Source organism: Pleurodeles waltl, chromosome 4_2 (genome assembly GCF_031143425.1).
Source record: "Pleurodeles waltl isolate 20211129_DDA chromosome 4_2, aPleWal1.hap1.20221129, whole genome shotgun sequence".
In the NCBI taxonomy this organism is placed as follows: domain Eukaryota; kingdom Metazoa; phylum Chordata; class Amphibia; order Caudata; family Salamandridae; genus Pleurodeles; species Pleurodeles waltl.
In genome coordinates this window covers 797,464,151-797,482,726 of record NC_090443.1, presented here as the reverse complement: position 1 = coordinate 797,482,726, position 18,576 = coordinate 797,464,151, and the positions used below count along the sequence as shown (strand labels likewise).

Sequence of the window (18,576 nt, the reverse complement as noted above, 5' to 3'; positions counted from 1 at the left end):
CATTTTACTAATATTTTTCTAAAATATATGAAAAGCCATAATTATATTTCTCTTCCTATTACTACTTAAAATAAGTAGTAATAGGTAGGGGAAATATATGAAACCTAATACTTACCTATATTTAAAGCCCTAAGCTAGAATACCTGCAAAGTGTCCTTAAAACAAAATGGCTCCCTAAACTTTTTTTGAAGACATTCAGGGCCATATTTATACTTTTTGACGCAAAACTGCGCTAACGCAGTTTTGCGTCAAAAAAATTAGCGCCGGCTAACGCCATTCTGAAGCACTATGCGGGCGCCGTATTTAATCAATGACGTTAGCCGGCGTTAGCCGCCGGCGCTGCCTGGTGTGCGTGAAAAAAAATGACGTACACCAGGCAGCGCCGGCGTAGGGGGATATGGAGCTTGGGCGCCAAAAAATGGGGCAAGTCAGGCTGAGGCAAATTTTTTGCCTCAAACCGATTTGCGCCATTTTTTTCGACTCCCAACCCCCATTGAAATGACTCCTGTCTAGCAAAGACAGGAGTCATGCCCCCTTGCCCAATGGCCATGCCCAGGGGACTTATGTCCCCTGGGCATGGTCATTGGGCATAGTGGCATGTAGGGGGGAACAAATCAGGCCCCCCTATGCCACAAAAAAATTTAAAAAAAATACTTACCTGAACTTACCTTAATGTCCCTGGGATGGGTCCCTCCAGCCTTGGGTGTCCTCCTGGGGTGGGCAAGGGTGACAGGGGGTGTCCCTGGGGGCATGGGATGGCACCTCTGGGCTCCTTCCGAGCCCACAGGTCCCTTAACGCCTGCCCTGACCAGGCGCTAAAAAACGGTGCAAAAGCGGCTGGACGTCATTTTTTTTGACCCGCCCACTCCCGGGCGTGAGTTTTGCCCGGGAGTGTAAATACGGCGCACATGCCTCGGAGTCAATTTTTTAGACGGGAACGCCTACCTTGCATATCATTAACGCAAAGTAGGTGTCCACGCAAAAAAATGACGCAAACTCCATGGACTTTGGCGCTAGACGCGTCTAACGCCAAAGTATAAATATGGAGTTAGTTTTGCGTCGGAATTGCATAAAAAAAAACGACACAATTCCGGCGCAAACAGAGTAAATATGCCCCTCATTATCCAATCAGATAATATGTCATTGCTATGTACCTCATTACTACCCTGAAACTACCTCAAAACTACTGCAGTAACAGCACTCAGTTTAAGATGCTAATAACCCTACACATACTTACCATTTATAGTCGCTTCCAGAAATGGGATCATGTGTTCATCATAATCTTCAATCCTTTCAAATTTCATCAAAAACTGACAGCCCATTTTTGTGCACTTATAAAGCAGTGCTACACTACATTCTCACTTAAAACACAGAACACAGCCTAAAAGTCAGTCTAAACAATATAATTATCTTTTAATTTAGTAAGGCCTTTCATTACCCAATCATATGCTGTTTTGTCATTGCAATGTATCTGGGTATTCCATGAATTTACTGAGGTATATCGTGGCACGCTATATAACTACGTTTTTGTGCTTTATAAATTGAACACTACTGAACTTCTTTGGGTATACTACTGAAAACGATCCTTTTCATCACCAAATCTATATGTATGACAATGTGTATTTACATACATCAGCCATTTTTAGCTACATCTGGTCAAATTATGCTCTAACACATATTACCACTCCACTCTACTGTACATCATGTCACCCCACTCTATGACTTGTCACTCTGTGGTATGACACCCTACTCCACTCTACAACACACCACTCCACTCTAACACATTCCACTCCATGCCACTCAACTCTATTCTACTCTACACCGCCCCACTGTATGCTACTCTAGTGTACACCACGCCACTCTATGCCACTCCACTCTACGCTACTTCACTCTAGTCTTCTGTACACCTCTCCACTCTATGACATTTCACTCGACTCTATGCCATTCTATGCCACACCACTGTATGTTATTGAACTCTACCCCACTCCACTGTTCGCTATTCAACTCCACTGTACTCCACTTCACTCTACACTAATCCACTGTTGGCCACTGCACTTTATGTCACTACTCTCGATGCTATTCCACTCTACACACTTCACTCTACGCCACTTCACTTTATGCTATTCCACTCCACGGCACTTGACGGTACCCCACTCCAATGTATGTCATTCCACTCTAAGCCACTCCACTTTACATCATTTTACTTGGTGCCACGCCACTCCATGCCATGTGACTTTACATTACTCCACTCTATGCCACTCGACTTTACGTCACACCACTTTACTGTGCTGAACGCCACTCCACTCTATGGCACGCCACTCTACACAGCTAAACTCTCTGCTCTTCCACTCTACACACTTTGACTTTATGCCACTCTATGCCATGCCACCCCATACTATTCCATTCTACGCCACTCCAGTCTGCACTATTTCACCCTATACCACTCCACTCTACACTACTCCACTCTATGCCGCTTTACTGTATGTCCCACCAAAGTATGCTGGTCCACTCTACATCAATCCACTCTATGTTATTCCACTCTATGGCACTCAGCTGTATGCCAGAGTAATGTACGCCACTCCACTCTATGTCATTTTACTTTGCACCACTCCACTCTAAGCCACACCGTTCCAATGTATGCCTCTGCACTGTACACCATTTCACTCAACGTCACTCCACTCCATGCCACTCTACTGTAGGCTACTTCACTCTAATCCACTCTGCTGTACCCCATTTAACTCATCCCCACTCCACTTTACACTACATTACACCACTCTGCTTCACGCCACTTTGCTCTGCCGCACTCAACTGTATGCCACTGTGCACTCCACCACTGTCTAAAAAGAAAATCAATGATGGATTAACTGTGACATGTTAAAAAAAATAAAAAATATATCAAAACCATATAAATTCAATGAAAAAACAAAGGTTAAAACTTAAGTATTGCCAGTAAAACTTTATTTATTCTTTCTATACAGACCAAACTTAAACTACACAAACCTTTGAAATTCTAAAGTTGTTGTTCTAATCTGCAGTTAGCGAAAAGTGGTTTTGTGAAGTGCTTCAAAAGTCCAGTGCTGGAGTTTGCTAAGTGGTTATTTTATAATGAGAATCCGTTTTCAATATAAAGAGACAATGTTTAGTAAAACATTAAAACGCAATTGGGGAATAACAGTAAGCAAGGCAAGTAGTTTATTTGTTCTAAATAAAGATCACTATTACATGGACAGTTTATTTCTAAATATAAATATCAAGCATAGATTGTTCAACAAGTAAATACATCCCAAATGTTATGAAGCTTCACCTTTACCAAGGATTGTATAATTCAATTTCTGATATCTTTGTACCATAAAGCAGCACTGCTTTTCATTTTAATTGTCCATGAGAATTGTTCTTGGTGCTGATGCTTGAATTTAAACCGGAATTAATGTCAAATTTACATGAATGCTGCTAGATCTGTGATTTCCGTCTATGCTTCTATTCACCAGCAGCTTCAAAGTGTTCCTCTGAAACCATCTTATGTTGATACACTTGATGTGCCCCATCTTAGGAGATATTGCTTGTATTTTGAAATTCTAAGTAAATTGCTATGAAAATATATAATGTGAAACTTCTCAAAACGTATTCTTTTTCACACCCAAGTTCAAAAGACATGTTTAAAATCGGTCCATGATCTCTCTTTCTCTAGTGCAGTGCCTGGAGATGACAACCAAGCGGAAAATCATCGGCCGCCTGGTGCCATGCCGATGTTTTCGAGGAGAAGAGGAGGTCATCTCAGTCTTAGACTACTCTCACTGCAGTCTACAGCAGGTGCCAAAGGAGGTTTTCAATTTTGAGAGAACGTTAGAGGAACTTTATTTAGATGCCAATCAAATTGAAGAGCTACCTAAGGTGAGAACACTAGTAGGCAAGATGCCACATCAAATTTGATGAATCGATCTATGAGTATTGTATAGCTTAGTTCTGTTAGTACCATGTACTCACAGATTAATTTTGGATGTCCTAAAGTGTTTGCAAATATTCCATTATTGAATCTTAATCAATTCAAAGCTGCCATTTTCATCTATTTTTAAGCTGTCATTTTTTTAAAAAAGAGAATGAACTCCACTCATTTATAAAGAACCTAATTCCGTGTTTCTGGATCCTTAATATGGTCTCTTGTTTTAAAGATGGTGACAGGAGATCCTAAACACACAAAATAACAATTGTTAGTTTATATTTAAATAAATAAGAAAAAGAAACAAAGAAACTCAAGAATATACATTGCTGTTGTACCAAAAAATAAACATGGCTTCCTCTCAAAGAATGCTCAGAACCTAAAGCCTAGCCAAGGTGATGTAAATTAGCCATCGGCGAGACTTTGTTTTGATGTCGCTATTATGAGACTGCAGAACACCTTTCCTCCTTCCCTTCCCCCAGAATCTTTCAACAGGTTTGCGGAGTTCATCTGAAACGGAAATATGCTTGTGGAAATATTACAATGATCCCTAAAGAAATCCTCTCCCGTCCTAAATGAATGGAGACGATTTGATCCTAAGAGTGAACCTAATATGCGCATCCGATCACTCTTGTACTAAGTGTTAAAATGTGAGCATATGGACAGCGTGAGGGTAGACTGAAGTATCAGATGATTGCTACAGAACATTGGTGTATGGAATATTTTCGTTATTTAGACAATGACTAGTGAATGCAGCTGCTTATGAGATTGTGGTTAATTATTAGAAGCTGAATAGTTTGAGTCTCTGGGGACGTTTTATTATTTAAACGATTGGAATATTTCCTAGTGCTGCAGCTACATTTGAGGGAACACAGGACATGCATTTGTATTTGATAGGAGTGACTGATCTGGGTGCAAAGGAAGCATGGTGGGGTTTTGAGCAATACACAGTTTGGTTTAAAGACAACTTGCTCTGTGACAGTGCTGTGGTCTACACGAAACGAGGAACTCCAACTTGGACATGAGTCTTTATGGAGTTATTATGTGTTAGTTAAGCAGTGTTGTGCAATACACAATTCATTGAATAAATTGTGTGAATATGATTAATGGTATATCTGTATCTATTATTATGATAATAGCCTAACGTGAGATCATGAAAGTATTTTACAAGGACATTTAGGGCTACATATTTGTTTAGAATTTTTGTTATACTGTTCGTACTATTGCAGAGTTCATTTGAATGTGGTTAGATTTAAATAATGTACACACATTGCCATTACTTTATGATCACATCTAATTTCTCAGCTGCGTTCCCTCTTTGCCATGTCTTCATTTATGGTAAGTAAGCACTGGCAAAGTTAATAGGTATTACGTGTACAATTCGATGGCTAAAACACTGGCTTTGCCAATGCTTTTTTGTAAAACAGTGAAAAACATAAAAAATTAAATCATAATGTCCGGCGCTGCGTTACATGTAGACGCAATGTGGGCCAACTTGGAATAAGAAAAAAATCTTCCACAATTTCCTTTGGTGTGTGCCGATGAAAACATTTTGAAACAGGTTTTCTGAAAGACGAATAATTCCCAAATGGCAGCCACTGCACGCATATGGCTCATGGCATTTCACACGAAAGAAATTACAAGAAGAAGAAGAAATGCAAGGAAGTGTGATTGTCGAGAAAACCACTCTGTGATAAGCAGACCGGCTTTAGGACGGATGGCGCCCTGTGCGACAGTTTATCGTGGCTCCCCCACCCCATGACCACCTCCTCGGTTTCACTCACTACCACCCAGCAAATGTGCCCCTCATCTCTCCATGCTCCCCTTTCACATACATTCATGTGTTTTAAAGCACTTGTAAAGGCTGGCTTTACTAATCCACTCAGCTAGCCACATAAAATATAGAGTCATATTTAAGAGCCCCTAGTGCTATTCTAACACCACATTAGCCTAATTTTTTTACGCTAATGTGGCGTTAGAAGGCCAAAACCGCAATGCCATATTTACAAAGCTGCGCAATGCATGCATTGTGCCACTTTGTATCCCTTTGCGCTACATTATGCCTGCGCCAGGCATAATGTATGCAAAGATGGCATTCCCCAGTTAGGAAGGGCGAAAAAAATGGCGCAAAGAAATCTGACAGATTTCTTTGTGCCATTTTTTTCCAGCTCTTTTAATGCCTGCTCAGAGCAGGCGTTAAAAAGAGATGTATGTTGGTTAAAATGGGCCTCTGGATGCTTTCCAGGTTTAGCATCAAAACATTTTACGCTAATCCTGCAAAGTGCCGGACTAGCGTCAAATATTCTGACACTAGTCCCCTAACTACCGCCATGTTGTGCCATATTTTAAATACAGCGCACACATGGTGACATTAGGGGAGCACTAAGGGGAGCAAGAAAAGTGGTGCAGCACTGTGTGCAGCGCCACTTTTTTAGAATATGCCCCATAGGGTGATATTTAAGAGCCCCTACTGCCATTCTAAAGCCACATTTGTGTAATTTGTTTTATGCTAATATGGCGTTAGAAGGCCTAAAACATTGATCCTTATTTACAAAGAGGCGCAATGCATGCATTGCGCCACTTTGTAACTTTTTGTGCTACATTATGCCTGCTCCAGGCACAATGGGGGTGATTCTAAGTCTGGCGGGCGGCGGAGGCCGCCCGCCAGACTTCCCTCTCCAAAATACTGCTCCGCGGTCGAAAGACCGCTGAGGGTATTTTGGGTTTTGCACTGGGCTGGCGGGCGACCGCCAAAAGGCCGCCCGCCAGCCCAGTGCAAAACACCCTTCCCACGAGGACGCCGGCTTAGAATTGAGCCGGCGGAGTGGGAAGGTGCGACGGGTGCAGTTGCACCCGTCGCGAATTTCAGTGTCTGCAAAGCAGACACTGAAATTCTTTTTGGGGCCCCCAGGGGCCCCGCGACACCCCATACCGCCATCCTGTTCCTGGCGGGAGAACCGCCAGGAACAGGATGGCGGTATGGAGGATTCATTTGGGCAGCGGAAAACCGGCGGGAGACAGCCGGTTTTCCACTTCTGACCGCGGCCGAACCGCCGCGGTCAGAATGCCCAGCGGGGCACCGCCAGCCTGTTGGCGGTGCCCCCGTCATTTTAGCCCTGGCGGTCTTGGACCGCCAGGGTTAGAATGACCCCCAATGTGTGCAAAGGGGGCATCTGACAGATTTCTTAGCGTCCTTTTTTTCCAGCACTTTTAATGCCTGCTCACAGCAGGCTTTAAAAGGAGGCTTCCATTGGTTAGAATGGGCCTCTCTGTGCTTTGCAAGATTAGCGTCAACATTTTTGATGCTAATCCTGCAAAGCGCCGGTTTAGTGTAAAACATTCTGACGCTAGTCCCCTAACTACCGCCATGGTGCACCGTATTTTAAATATGACGCACGCATGGTGGCTTTAGGGGGGGTGCTAAAGGGTGCCAGAAAAGTGCCGCAGCACTGTGTGCAGCGCCACGTTTTTCCAATATGCCCCATAGGGCAGTGCTTAATTTGTAAGCAAAAAGGTGCTGGTGCCCAAAGCGCTCCTCTTAAACACACGGCTGCTGCAATTAAATGTTTGAACACGGAATACAGAGGCAGAGCAATCCCGAAGCCATCTCAAGCCTCTTCAATCCATTTGCAGGCACTCCCTGCCCCTTCAGCTCACTCTTGCAGATTTCTGCTTTTTCCCATTGTGGTTTTCTCTTTCTCCGTCTTTCCCATGTGTGTCTTTTTCTCGCAGTAAATGCTTGAGGCAGAAAAATAAGCGCCAGCCCGCAAAAATAAGTGACGGTGCTCCGCACCGGAAACAACAAGCACAAATTAAGCACTGCCATAGGGGTATCCTAAGAGCCCCTAGTGCCAGTCTAACACTAATGGGGGTATAGAAGGCCAAAAACGCTGTGCCAGATATACAAAGAGGCACCATGCATGCATTGTACCACTTTGTAACCCTTTGCACTACATTATGCCTACGCCAGGCATAATGTATGCAAAGGGGGCATCCCCCCATTAGGGTGGCCAAAAAAAAATGACGCAAAGAAATCTGTTAGATTTCTTTGCATCATCTTTTTCTGGCACTTTTAATGCCTGCTCAAAGCAGGCATGGAAAGGAGGCTTCCATTGGTTACAGTGGGCCTCTCTGTGCTTTGCAAGATTAGCGTCAACATTTTTTATGCTAATCCTGCAAAGCTCCGGTTTAGTGTAAAAAATTCTGACACTAGTCCCCTAACTACCGCCATGGTGCACCATATTTTAAATATTACGCACACATGGTGGCGTTAGGAAGGCGCTAACGGGTGCAAGAAAAGTGGTGCTGCACTGTGTGCAGCGCCACTTTTTTTAAATATGCCCCATAGTTCTGTTTTTTGCAGCAGGCATATTAACCCTTTATGCTACTTTATGTTGAGTTAAAGCTGCCACTAGGCAAAACTCCCATCTCTCTCTCTAGCAGGAACAATAATCACAAGAGGTACCTTCACATTTTATTTTGTTTCTTGGGGGCTAAACGCACAAGGAACTTTTCAGCAGGTGCTTTTAAGATGCAAGTTTTGGAAGTTATCGATAAACACTGCGCCCCCCTGAGGTCAGCGCCCAGTACAGTTGCACCGCTCGCACCGCCCCAAAGCCGGCCCTGGTGATAAGCAATGGGCTGACTCACGCCCACTGTCAGTATTTGTATTGCAAACAATAGGGGGGTCATTCTGACCCTGGCGGCCGGTGGCCGCCAGGGCCACCGACCACGGGAGCACCGCCAACAGGCTGGCGGTGCTCCCACGAGCATTCTGACCGCGGCGGTTCAGCCGCGGTCAGAAGCGGCAAGTCGGCGGGCTCCCACCGACTTACCGCTGCTCGGGGGAATCCTTCATGGCGGCGGAGCGCGCTCCGCCGCCATGAGGATTCTGACAGCCCCTACCGCCATCCTGTTCATGGCGGGAAACCCGCCATGAACAGGATGGCGGTAGGGGGTGCCGCGGGGCCCCTGGGGGCCCCTGCCCATGCCAGTGGCATGGGCACGGCAGGGGCCCCCGTAAGAGGGCCCCACAAAGTATTTCAGTGTCTGCCATGCAGACACTGAAATACGCGACGGGTGCAAACTGCACCCGTCGCACCCCTGCAACTACGCCGGCTCAATTCTGAGCCGGCGTCCTCGTTGCAGGGGCATTTCCTCTGGGCCGGCGGGCGCTCTTTTGGAGAGCGCCCGCCGGCCCAGAGGAAATGTTAGAATGGCCGCCGCGGTCTTGTGACCGCGGTGCGGTCATTTGGCGGCGGAACCTTGGCGGACGGCCTCAGCCGTCCGCCAAGGTTAAAATCAGGCCCTAGGTGTTTTGACAACAGACAGTTAAACTGCCTGTTATGTGAAACTTAAAAAGGAACTAAATGACATGCTGGGAGAGTATCCACACCTACTTTGCTCCTTGCTGCAATTCTACATCATGGTGATCTTTATTCTTTGAATTATTTGGTGGCTTCATAATTTATTGCTTCACTGTGAAATGAAAGGTAAATGATGGTAAGTGTAATGCAGTGGAAATGGAGGTCCACTTAGAATAGGCAACAGCGATTAGAGGAAATTGGCTTACACTTCAAGCTCTCATGTTTTCTCCATTTATCTCTGTGAATTTTACACAGTAATAGTACACTTTTCATTTGAGTGGCTCTTTTCTAGCATCTTGACATTTTACTTATGGTGTTGTCATGGCACTGTAATCAACATAAAGGAATGGTTAAAAATGTTTTTCTTTTCATTTTGTACCAGTGTCCTCTCTGGTTATATAATTATTTACACAAGGAAACCGTATACAAAGTGCTTGAGCAGAAAATAAAACATCAACCTAGAAAATGTGAAGTACATTTTAAAAGGTATTTTTTATATTGCTATTCATATATAGGCTTCAATGGAGGCCAACCATTCATAGCAAGAATTTTAGGGAAGACTTACACTACTTCTCTGCTTCTTCTACTTTAGCAGAAAGCAATAGGAAAGGATTGCGCTATCAATTTAATTCATATTCCTTTAAATATCTGTTGAGGTTAAATTCACATGCTAAAGCGTGTAAGGCCTCCAATGTCTTTTTTCATGAATGGGGTCCCAGAAAGCAAAAACGTGCCACCAAAGGTAACTTCAAATATGAACATCTGTGGCCATGCCATTCCTCCTTTATCTTTGTTAATTTAGTTTCAAATAGGGGATGCCACCACTTTAAACGATCCCCACTCCAACAAAATAAGTAGTAGCTCGCCTCTTCTTTAGCAGAAGAATAGATTTGATACCCATTGATGAGGTTATCATATGCTGCCAGGGTGAAAGAGCAGAGATTAATTTTATCCTCAGTTTCTGCTTACCAGTGGAACCCAAACAAAGCAAAGGCCCAATATTATACTTCATTGATGTATCCGCTGTTCATAAAAAAAAAAAGGTCCTCTATACCCTGTTGGGTGTGATCGCTGTTACATAAAACTTCAAAATAAATAAGTAATGAAACTTATTTCCAAAGAAAGACTCTCATTTTTATGTCCTTCTTTAAATATCTTGTTAGCAGGGAATCAGGACAGAGCCAGGAATATATTAGACAAAATTGATTTTGACCTAAGGCTTGTGCAACCCTCACTCCTCAAACCAACCAAAACCCCTTGCCATATCTAAACCTTATTACTTAATAGGAAGTGCTTTGTTTGCCCCAAAAACATGAACTAATTGGTTGAAAAAAAAAACTTAAAAAGAGTATGAGGTTGGTTCGCAAACAAATTTATGATTACAGGAAATAGTTCTACACAAGTTCACCCTATGTGCTCTTAAAGACCTTTCTGAATCAGCCTTGAAATGTCTAACTCATTATTATTAAAAGTGGAAAGAAGTCCCAGTCCTTTCTAATTGTACCAGTCATATGTGAGCATTCCCTTGGCATTCCCTGGATATTCCCCTTTAAGTCACATTTTAAATAATTTGGAGCCACTTCACAATGATATGTAAGAGTAAGTAAAGTAGTACTACGGCACTACTATTTTACATACTCCATAATTCCTTTGTGACTCCAGCTCCTCCATGCCATGGAAGCATGATGGTACTGTCTCTGCTTTTATGTTTTCTGAAAATAACCCCCAAATTTTGATTTTGTATTTGGAAAATAAAGATATATTATCACTGACATGCTGTAGATATATTCCAACAATGTGGGTGACATTTCTCCATAGTACTTCTCTGGGGTTGCCTAAATTCAGATGGCAGACATGGGCAGGAAACAACATACATGACGCCACAGGACCAGACTGAAACAAAGTGGCATTTTAGCACCAGATTCAATTGTACTTTTACAGCAGAGATGGTTCTCCTGACCACAGAGCTGCTTGATGCTTTGATTTCAGAAGACCTAAATCCTCCAGACTCTCAATCAGTTGATACAAGAATTGGGAGTAGAACACTGCCAGTTAATGGAAGCTGCACCATTTTCTCCTTTTTCTAAATGAAACCTTGCATGCTTGAGGGCTAATAAAATATAAAACTATTGACAAAAATGTGGTATACTCATTGTAATGTTTCTACTTTTCAGAAATGCATTTCGCTCTAGGGTACTTCATTGTCCTTTGGTTCATAAAATATTTATTGATATTGAAATATTATACTCACTTCTCATATACAGACATGTTTCTCCATTTAAAATCAACTGCCAATGTAAATTTTAGCAAAGTCCATGCCCTACTAGTATTATTCATAAAAGAAGAACCACCTATGATGTTTTATTCAAATCATTGATTTAAGTAGTGTGTAATGTCAGGACTTAAGGTTTCATGTTGCAATGTGTATTATTATAAGTCAAAGTTTAAAAGCAAGGCATGTTGTTGATAATTAAAAACGTATTTTAAAATGTGTTTTTCTTTTGTAGTGCATTGACACAAAAGAGTAAGTTTAAAAGGATGTATAAATAAAGAAAATAAAGTGCAATGAGGGACAATGTAACTTTTTGCTAACAAGCCTCTCATTTTCTCATTATTTTGGCACACTTGGGGGAACTCAATGGTAGATACTAACATGTGTGATGACCAATGCTCTGAGAGCAGTGCTGCCACAGTGAAAGTGTTTACTTTATACCAGCACTGAAAGAACAAAGAAATGCTGTGTTAACCAGTTAACCATCTGTGTGACTTTTTATATGCAAATAAATTCAGCACCATGAATTACTGGAAATAATTTACAATGAAGACCTCAATAGGAAGGTGTGTGTATATGTATATGAGTTCTTCAGATTTACATTTAGAGAATACATCCAGATTTGTAGATATATTCGTATTTATCTATGTGCCAAATCTTTCATCATACCTGATGGATTCCATTGATTGTTTTTAACAGAATGGGTTGAACAGAATGTGGTAGTCCTAGAACTGTGACTATGTGTGTCTAATTTGGGAGGGGAACAAAGAAGGTCTTGAAATCTTTGTTAAATAACTGGACAATAATCCACAGAAATGTAAATTAACTTATGAGATTAGTGCAAAAGAAATCAACTATCTTGACATTGGGATTTAAATAGTGAATGGGGACATCTGCACAAACATACATAGAAAACCAACTAGCTGCAACAGCATTGTGCATGCAAACAGCGGGCATCCATGGGCACTTCAGTGAAGTGTGCCATATGGAGAATTCCTCAAGGCAAGGTGTAATTGTTCTGAGAATGAAAAATTTGAGCATACAGCCAACTACATGTACTTGAGATGTAGGAGAAGAGGCTACCCTAAAACAGTCCTAGATGATACCTTAAAAGGGGCAAGAACAAGAAATAGAGAAGATCTGTTGGTACTAAGAAAACTTTCATAAGAAATAATACAGAGTAAACAGTAACAAGATATTTTATGGATTTTAATATTTCTAATCATGAAATTAGAAAATCTTTTAAAGAACAATTGGAAAATGTTGAATATGGGTGAAACTTTGTAACATTTATTATCTGAACATCTAAATATTACATACAGGAAAACAGCATCACTAGTGACCTCCTCGTAAAGAGCTATGTGATCATCCAGAAATCAGAATATTTGAATTGGCTAACAGCCAAAAAGAAAGGTTTTTGGAAATGCCAAATATGCAATGCATGTTGGTTTGGTCAGAAAAAAACATAATTTGAGCTCTCGGGTGGACGAACAAGAGAAATCAAGGAACAGATAAACTGTGATACTACGAATGTTGCAATATATGTTGGAATGTGAATGCGGAAAGAAATATGTTTGGAGTTCAGTGAATAATTACACATCCTACAATATCTATGGACCAGTACAAATAAGGTTAAGTATGTAGTAGCAAAACACATATGGAAAATGCATAATGGAAGTAAGAAAGATTTATGATTTTATGGCATACAACATGTACTTAGGAAACCTAGAGTGGTGATCTTGAACTGGCCCTGAGAAGATCTTTATTACAGTGTATTTAATAGGCACACACGTAGCGTGGGGTCTGAATGCAGATGCTGAGCTTTATGTTCACAAATGAAGTTATGTCTGTACTTATTTGTGAATAATATTTCTTTCTCTTCTCTGTTTTATAATTAGTGCAGTGGATCATATTTTAGCTTCTACTCTCAATGCCATGAAACAAGCCAGTCTGTAAGATGATCTTGAATACTCGACTTTAGCAAATAGATATTATTAGTAATAGCTGTTCTTGGGAATTCTATGATCTGGAGCTACACTTTATTAATACCAGAGCACTGACACTTCACAAATATCTCCTTAGTAGATACAATGGTGTTAGATAGTTTAGTTTAGATCTATACATTTTTTTATCTGGCACATATATGTGCAGCAATGAGAGCACTTGTGATGATTTAGATAGAAAAAGCAGGATTATCATACAAAGTAGAATGTACAATTGCAATGATTTTAGGATTACCCAACTGAACTATTCCCTATTTCAATTTATTGCACTTTATAAAGTTCAACATATTGCATTACATGAATGCAACCTTTGAAGAGGTATTGTTTACATTTTTGTTCTTTACAATTCATTTATTTAAATTTTAAATAGAGGTAATTCATTAGGCTGCATTCTAGAAACGCAATAATGAGGGCATGGAAATCTTACATAAGGATAAAACTTAATATGAGCATGTTGCATTTTATCATGTACCTTCAATGGGATATATCTTTTTCACATTAAATACAATAAGGGGATTTGTGTACATTAATGCACTTTGGGCCTGATTGTAAGCTTGGCGGGCGGCGGGACCCGCCCGCCAAGCGGGAACCGCCAGAAGACCGTACCGCGGTCAAAAGACCGCAGCGGTCATTCTGGGTTTCCCACTGGGCTGGCGGGCGACCGCCAAAAGGCCGCCCGCCAGCCCAGTGGGAAACACCCTTCCCACGAGGAAGCCGGCTCCGAATGGAGCCGGCGGAGTGGGAAGGTGCGACGGGTGCAGTTGCACCCGTCGCGAATTTCAGTGTCTGCAAAGCAGACACTGAAATTCTGTGTGGGGCCCTCTTACGGGGGCCCCTGCAGTGCCCATGCCACTGGCATGGGCACTGCAGGGGCCCCCAGGGGCCCCACGACACCCCATACCGCCATCCTGTTCCTGGCGGGCGAACCGCCAGGAACAGGATGGCGGTATGGGGTGCCAGAATCCCCATGGCGGCGCAGCAAGCTGCGCCGCCATGGCGGATTCCCATGGGCAGCGGAAAGTCGGCGGTACACCGCCGGCTTTCCGCTTCTGGCCGCGGCTGTACCGCCGCGGTCACAATGCCCGGCGGAGCACCGCCAGCCTGTTGGCGGTGCTACCGCCGACCCCGGCCCTGGCGGTATTTACCGCCAGGGTCGGAATGACCCCCTTTATATTGAATGTAATTGAGTATAAGGTTATTGATGAATAGGTAGGAAACATAAAGTTGTGTTGATAATAAGTACACTTAGACAGATTACATCTATACAGGGCATCAGACCTTTCTATAGCATTGTCGATAAGAAATATCAACAAGTAAATGGCTCTTAAGAACTGTGTAAAGTGCAATGATATTTTAAAATAATATATATATCATCAGATGAGGAAGCTGGACAACATGTGCACACATAGGGATATGAACTATGTGGAATCTGGACTTCAAATAGTCTTGCCAAACAGGAAACACAAACAAGTGCACAATTTCCATGAGGTGGAAATAATGTAATAATCTCTATCTGCCTTCTTGTATCTCCCTGCCATGCACCCAAATATGATTATGAGAATGACAGGGTTAAGATGGTGCCTTTGCTTATTTGGTGTAAATCCATTCAGTAGTTTTTGAGAAATGTAGGTAAATCCAAATGTGTAAATCTCTGCCCGTGGCAACTTCATGGTTATTTCGTTAATATTTTATGAAAGTTCACACATTTTTATGAATGTGTGTGCAAAAAGCAGAGCTGTAATTGGCTGACCACAACCTGACTAGAAAGTTGCAGACACCATTTTATTTTACGGGATACAGTCCCCAAGAGAGAAAATCCTATTTGAAAGTGGCATAAGGAGTCAGGGTGTAGGCACCCTGGCCCCAATGGTGTGATATAGGTGTGTTTTGGGGGCCAATTATGGGTTTAAAATAATTTTGCATCACCATACACTAATTCATTCACTCACACATGCACTCAGAGAGTCATGCCCCCACTCAGACACTCATGCACCCACTCAGACACTCATGCACTCACTCAGACCCACTCATAGACTCACATACCGACTTTCAGATCCACTCAGACACTCACGCACCAACTCAGAGCTCCACTTGTGGCCAACCAGCCTTGCCCGCGTCCTAAGGAAACTATAACTCACGCCTTCGCCATGCAGTTTTCTTATCATTAATTTTATTTCAAATGTTACAGTTATAATATCAAAGATGCCATACAAGATCTTATCAATGACATAATGGGCCCTATTCACAAAGGTGAACTTAGACCACAAGTCTAAGCTTAGGCCAAAAGTCTAAGTTTAAGTAACTTTATTATGTGTACAGTTAGACTTTTGGTCTACGTTTAGACTTTTGGTCTACGTTTAGACTAAAAGTGTTTATTACGAGTAAAGTTAGACTTTTGGTGTAAATTTGGACTTTTGGTCTAAACTTACACCAACAGTCAAAAAGTATAGCACCAGTTTGCGATATTCCACAAGCTGGTGCCAAATGTATGGAATCCCGCAAGCTGGCGCTTTGGTTGGGCTAGCATCAGGAAAAATGATGTTAGCCGGGTGAGGGTGTGGTACGGGGGAAGGGGGCTTTGCCTCAAAAAATGACTCTGGTTAGAGGCAAAAAAATGCTGTTAACCAGCCTAGCGTCACTTCCTTACACAAAACCATCCATTCCACATGGCTTCTGTCGTAGAAAAGACAGGAGTCATGCCCACTACCCCAATGGCCAGCACAAGGGACAAGTATCCCCTGGGCATGGCCATTGCACCCAGTGCCATGTAGGAGGGCCCATTTCAGGGCCCCCCATGGCACTTTAAAAATATTTTTTTAAATACTTATCTATACCTACCCTACTTACCTGGGAAGGGGTCCCCCATCCTCTGATGTCCCTCTAATTTGGGTGGGTGTGTTCCTGGGGCTTGGGGTGGGCACCTGTGTGCTCTTTTCATGTTGTTTGACCATGGAAATGGGTCCACAGGTCCCCTAACGTATGCTCTGACCCAGGCATGAAATAATGGCCCAAAACAGGCTCAGGGCCATTATTTAAGCCCGCCTCCTCCCCAGTGCCCCATTCTTGCACAGGAGGATAAATAAGGCACTAGGGGCTTTGAGTAATTTTTGGACGGCAATGTCTACCTTGCATCTCATTGATGCAAAGTGGTTTCACGCATCCAAAAAATGACATTAACCCCTATATTGTGATGCTAGATGGGTCTAGCGTCAAAATATAAATATGAAGTTAAGTTTGCACTGAATTTGCATTAAAAAAAAGTTGCAAATTCAGTGCAAACAGAGTATAAATATGCCCCTAACTTTGCTACGAGTAAAGTTAGACTTTGGGTCTAAACTTAGATGTTTGGCCTGAGTTTTCCTTTGTGAATCAGGCCCAATATGTGGAGTAATTAGCTGTGCATGGCAAAGGTGTGAGTTATAGTTACCTTAGGGTGCAAGTTATAGTTACTTGAAAGAACTCTAACTGCTGAATATTTTTTATGTTTTTGTGTGGACAAATTCAGAACCTATAAGGTCCCTGTAACCTTTTTTTTTCAGTGAATTATATATACACATATATGTATATATAACATATATATATATATATAAAACATAGTGGCGGTCGCCACTAAGTAGTTATAGATAGGACCTGGTTTCTACAGAAAAAAATACTTTCTGTTTTGCTTATAACTTTGGCACCATTTGATCAATCTTCATGACATTTTCCAAGAAAATATGACGCTCAATTCTGCATGCGTCTGGAAAGTTTGGGGTGATCTATCAAGCGGGGGCCAAGAAAAAGGAGGTCCCAAAATGCATTTTCCCATTAATTTTCCATAGGAATTTTTAACAGCGATAGCAGACAAACCATTGAACGGAATTACACCAAATTTGCCAGAAAGGTAGCTCTTTGCCCAGAGCCCTTTTTAGGGTCGAGCGCAAAGCGCTCTGTCCCTGGTGTAATCTCTCTGTGGGCTTTTAACCACGCCCATGTGAAGCCCATCAGTTTGGCTGGTTCGTAGGCTTGCCTTTTAAATTTAGCTTGATTTAATTAGTGAAAAGCATGCATATGTCATGCCTTTTCCAGTGTTTAGCCGGCCTCAAGTGCACTGGCCGACTACTGAAAACATATGAGGATCCATGTTTTCTGCACTACGTTTTCTCTTTATTTCATAGGCAGTGCTATCTCGCTGGGCAGTAGTATAGTGCTTTGCATGACATCGACCCTGTTACATGGATATTTGCACTTTTGCCGGTTGCATGGATAATTGCACTTTTGCCGATATATTTCACTGCGAGCAAACGTATGTTTCCTTTTGTGTGTTTGCTTTGCGCTCATGACGGCTGTTGCTCGCTTATGTGAAACTGTTTTACTTTTTAGTTTATGTGGCAAGAAAAGTCCGGTTTGGAGTTCACAACGTTAATAGCTTTAACTCGAGCAAATGCAAGACCCATTGCATTGCAAATGCATGTTTTATTTGGTGTTAATCCGTTCAGTAGTTTTAGAGAAGTTAAAGAAAATTTTAATTTGTATATATAGAAATGCAAAGGATTTGTGACCCCTTCCAATCTCATGCTGAGATTGGCTGCCAACAAGGAAGTGTTGGCAGCCATGTTGGGACTCGGCATTAGCCGAGTCCCAGAAAAAATGATGAAAAAAAAAATGGGGCCAGGGTAGGGACATCCTGACTCCTTAGCTCTGGTGGTGGGGTCCTAGAGGGAACCACTTTAAAAAAATATATGTTGCCGCAAATTTGCAATGGGGTCATGAGTCTGTAGCAATTTGTTTTTCAAAAATAAAGCACTGGCTCCCGTGCTTCTTAATACCTAAGCCCCTGGATGGGCCATGTCCTGGGGGCATTGATATTTGTAATGCGCCACCTTCCCGGGGCGTCAATGTAATTTAATGCGGGGGCCGCATGCACCCCGCAGCCCCGGGGACCACCACCTCCCTGGGCCTTAAATGTCATTCAATGCAGGGGCACACAGCCCCACCCCCACAGCCTTGGAAACTGTT

At 42.3% G+C, this 18,576-nt stretch overlaps 1 protein-coding gene across 1 annotated transcript in view; it reads left to right on the top strand.

The window, feature by feature from the left end:
• LRRC7 (leucine rich repeat containing 7) overlaps positions 1 to 18,576 on the top strand; it is a 1,681,735-nt gene that overhangs the window by 409,599 nt on the left and 1,253,560 nt on the right. Inside the window, exon 4 of the mRNA XM_069232450.1 lies at positions 3,689 to 3,891. Within this exon, the coding sequence (XP_069088551.1) occupies positions 3,689 to 3,891 (203 nt within the window). The remainder of the gene's footprint in view (positions 1 to 3,688; positions 3,892 to 18,576) is intronic.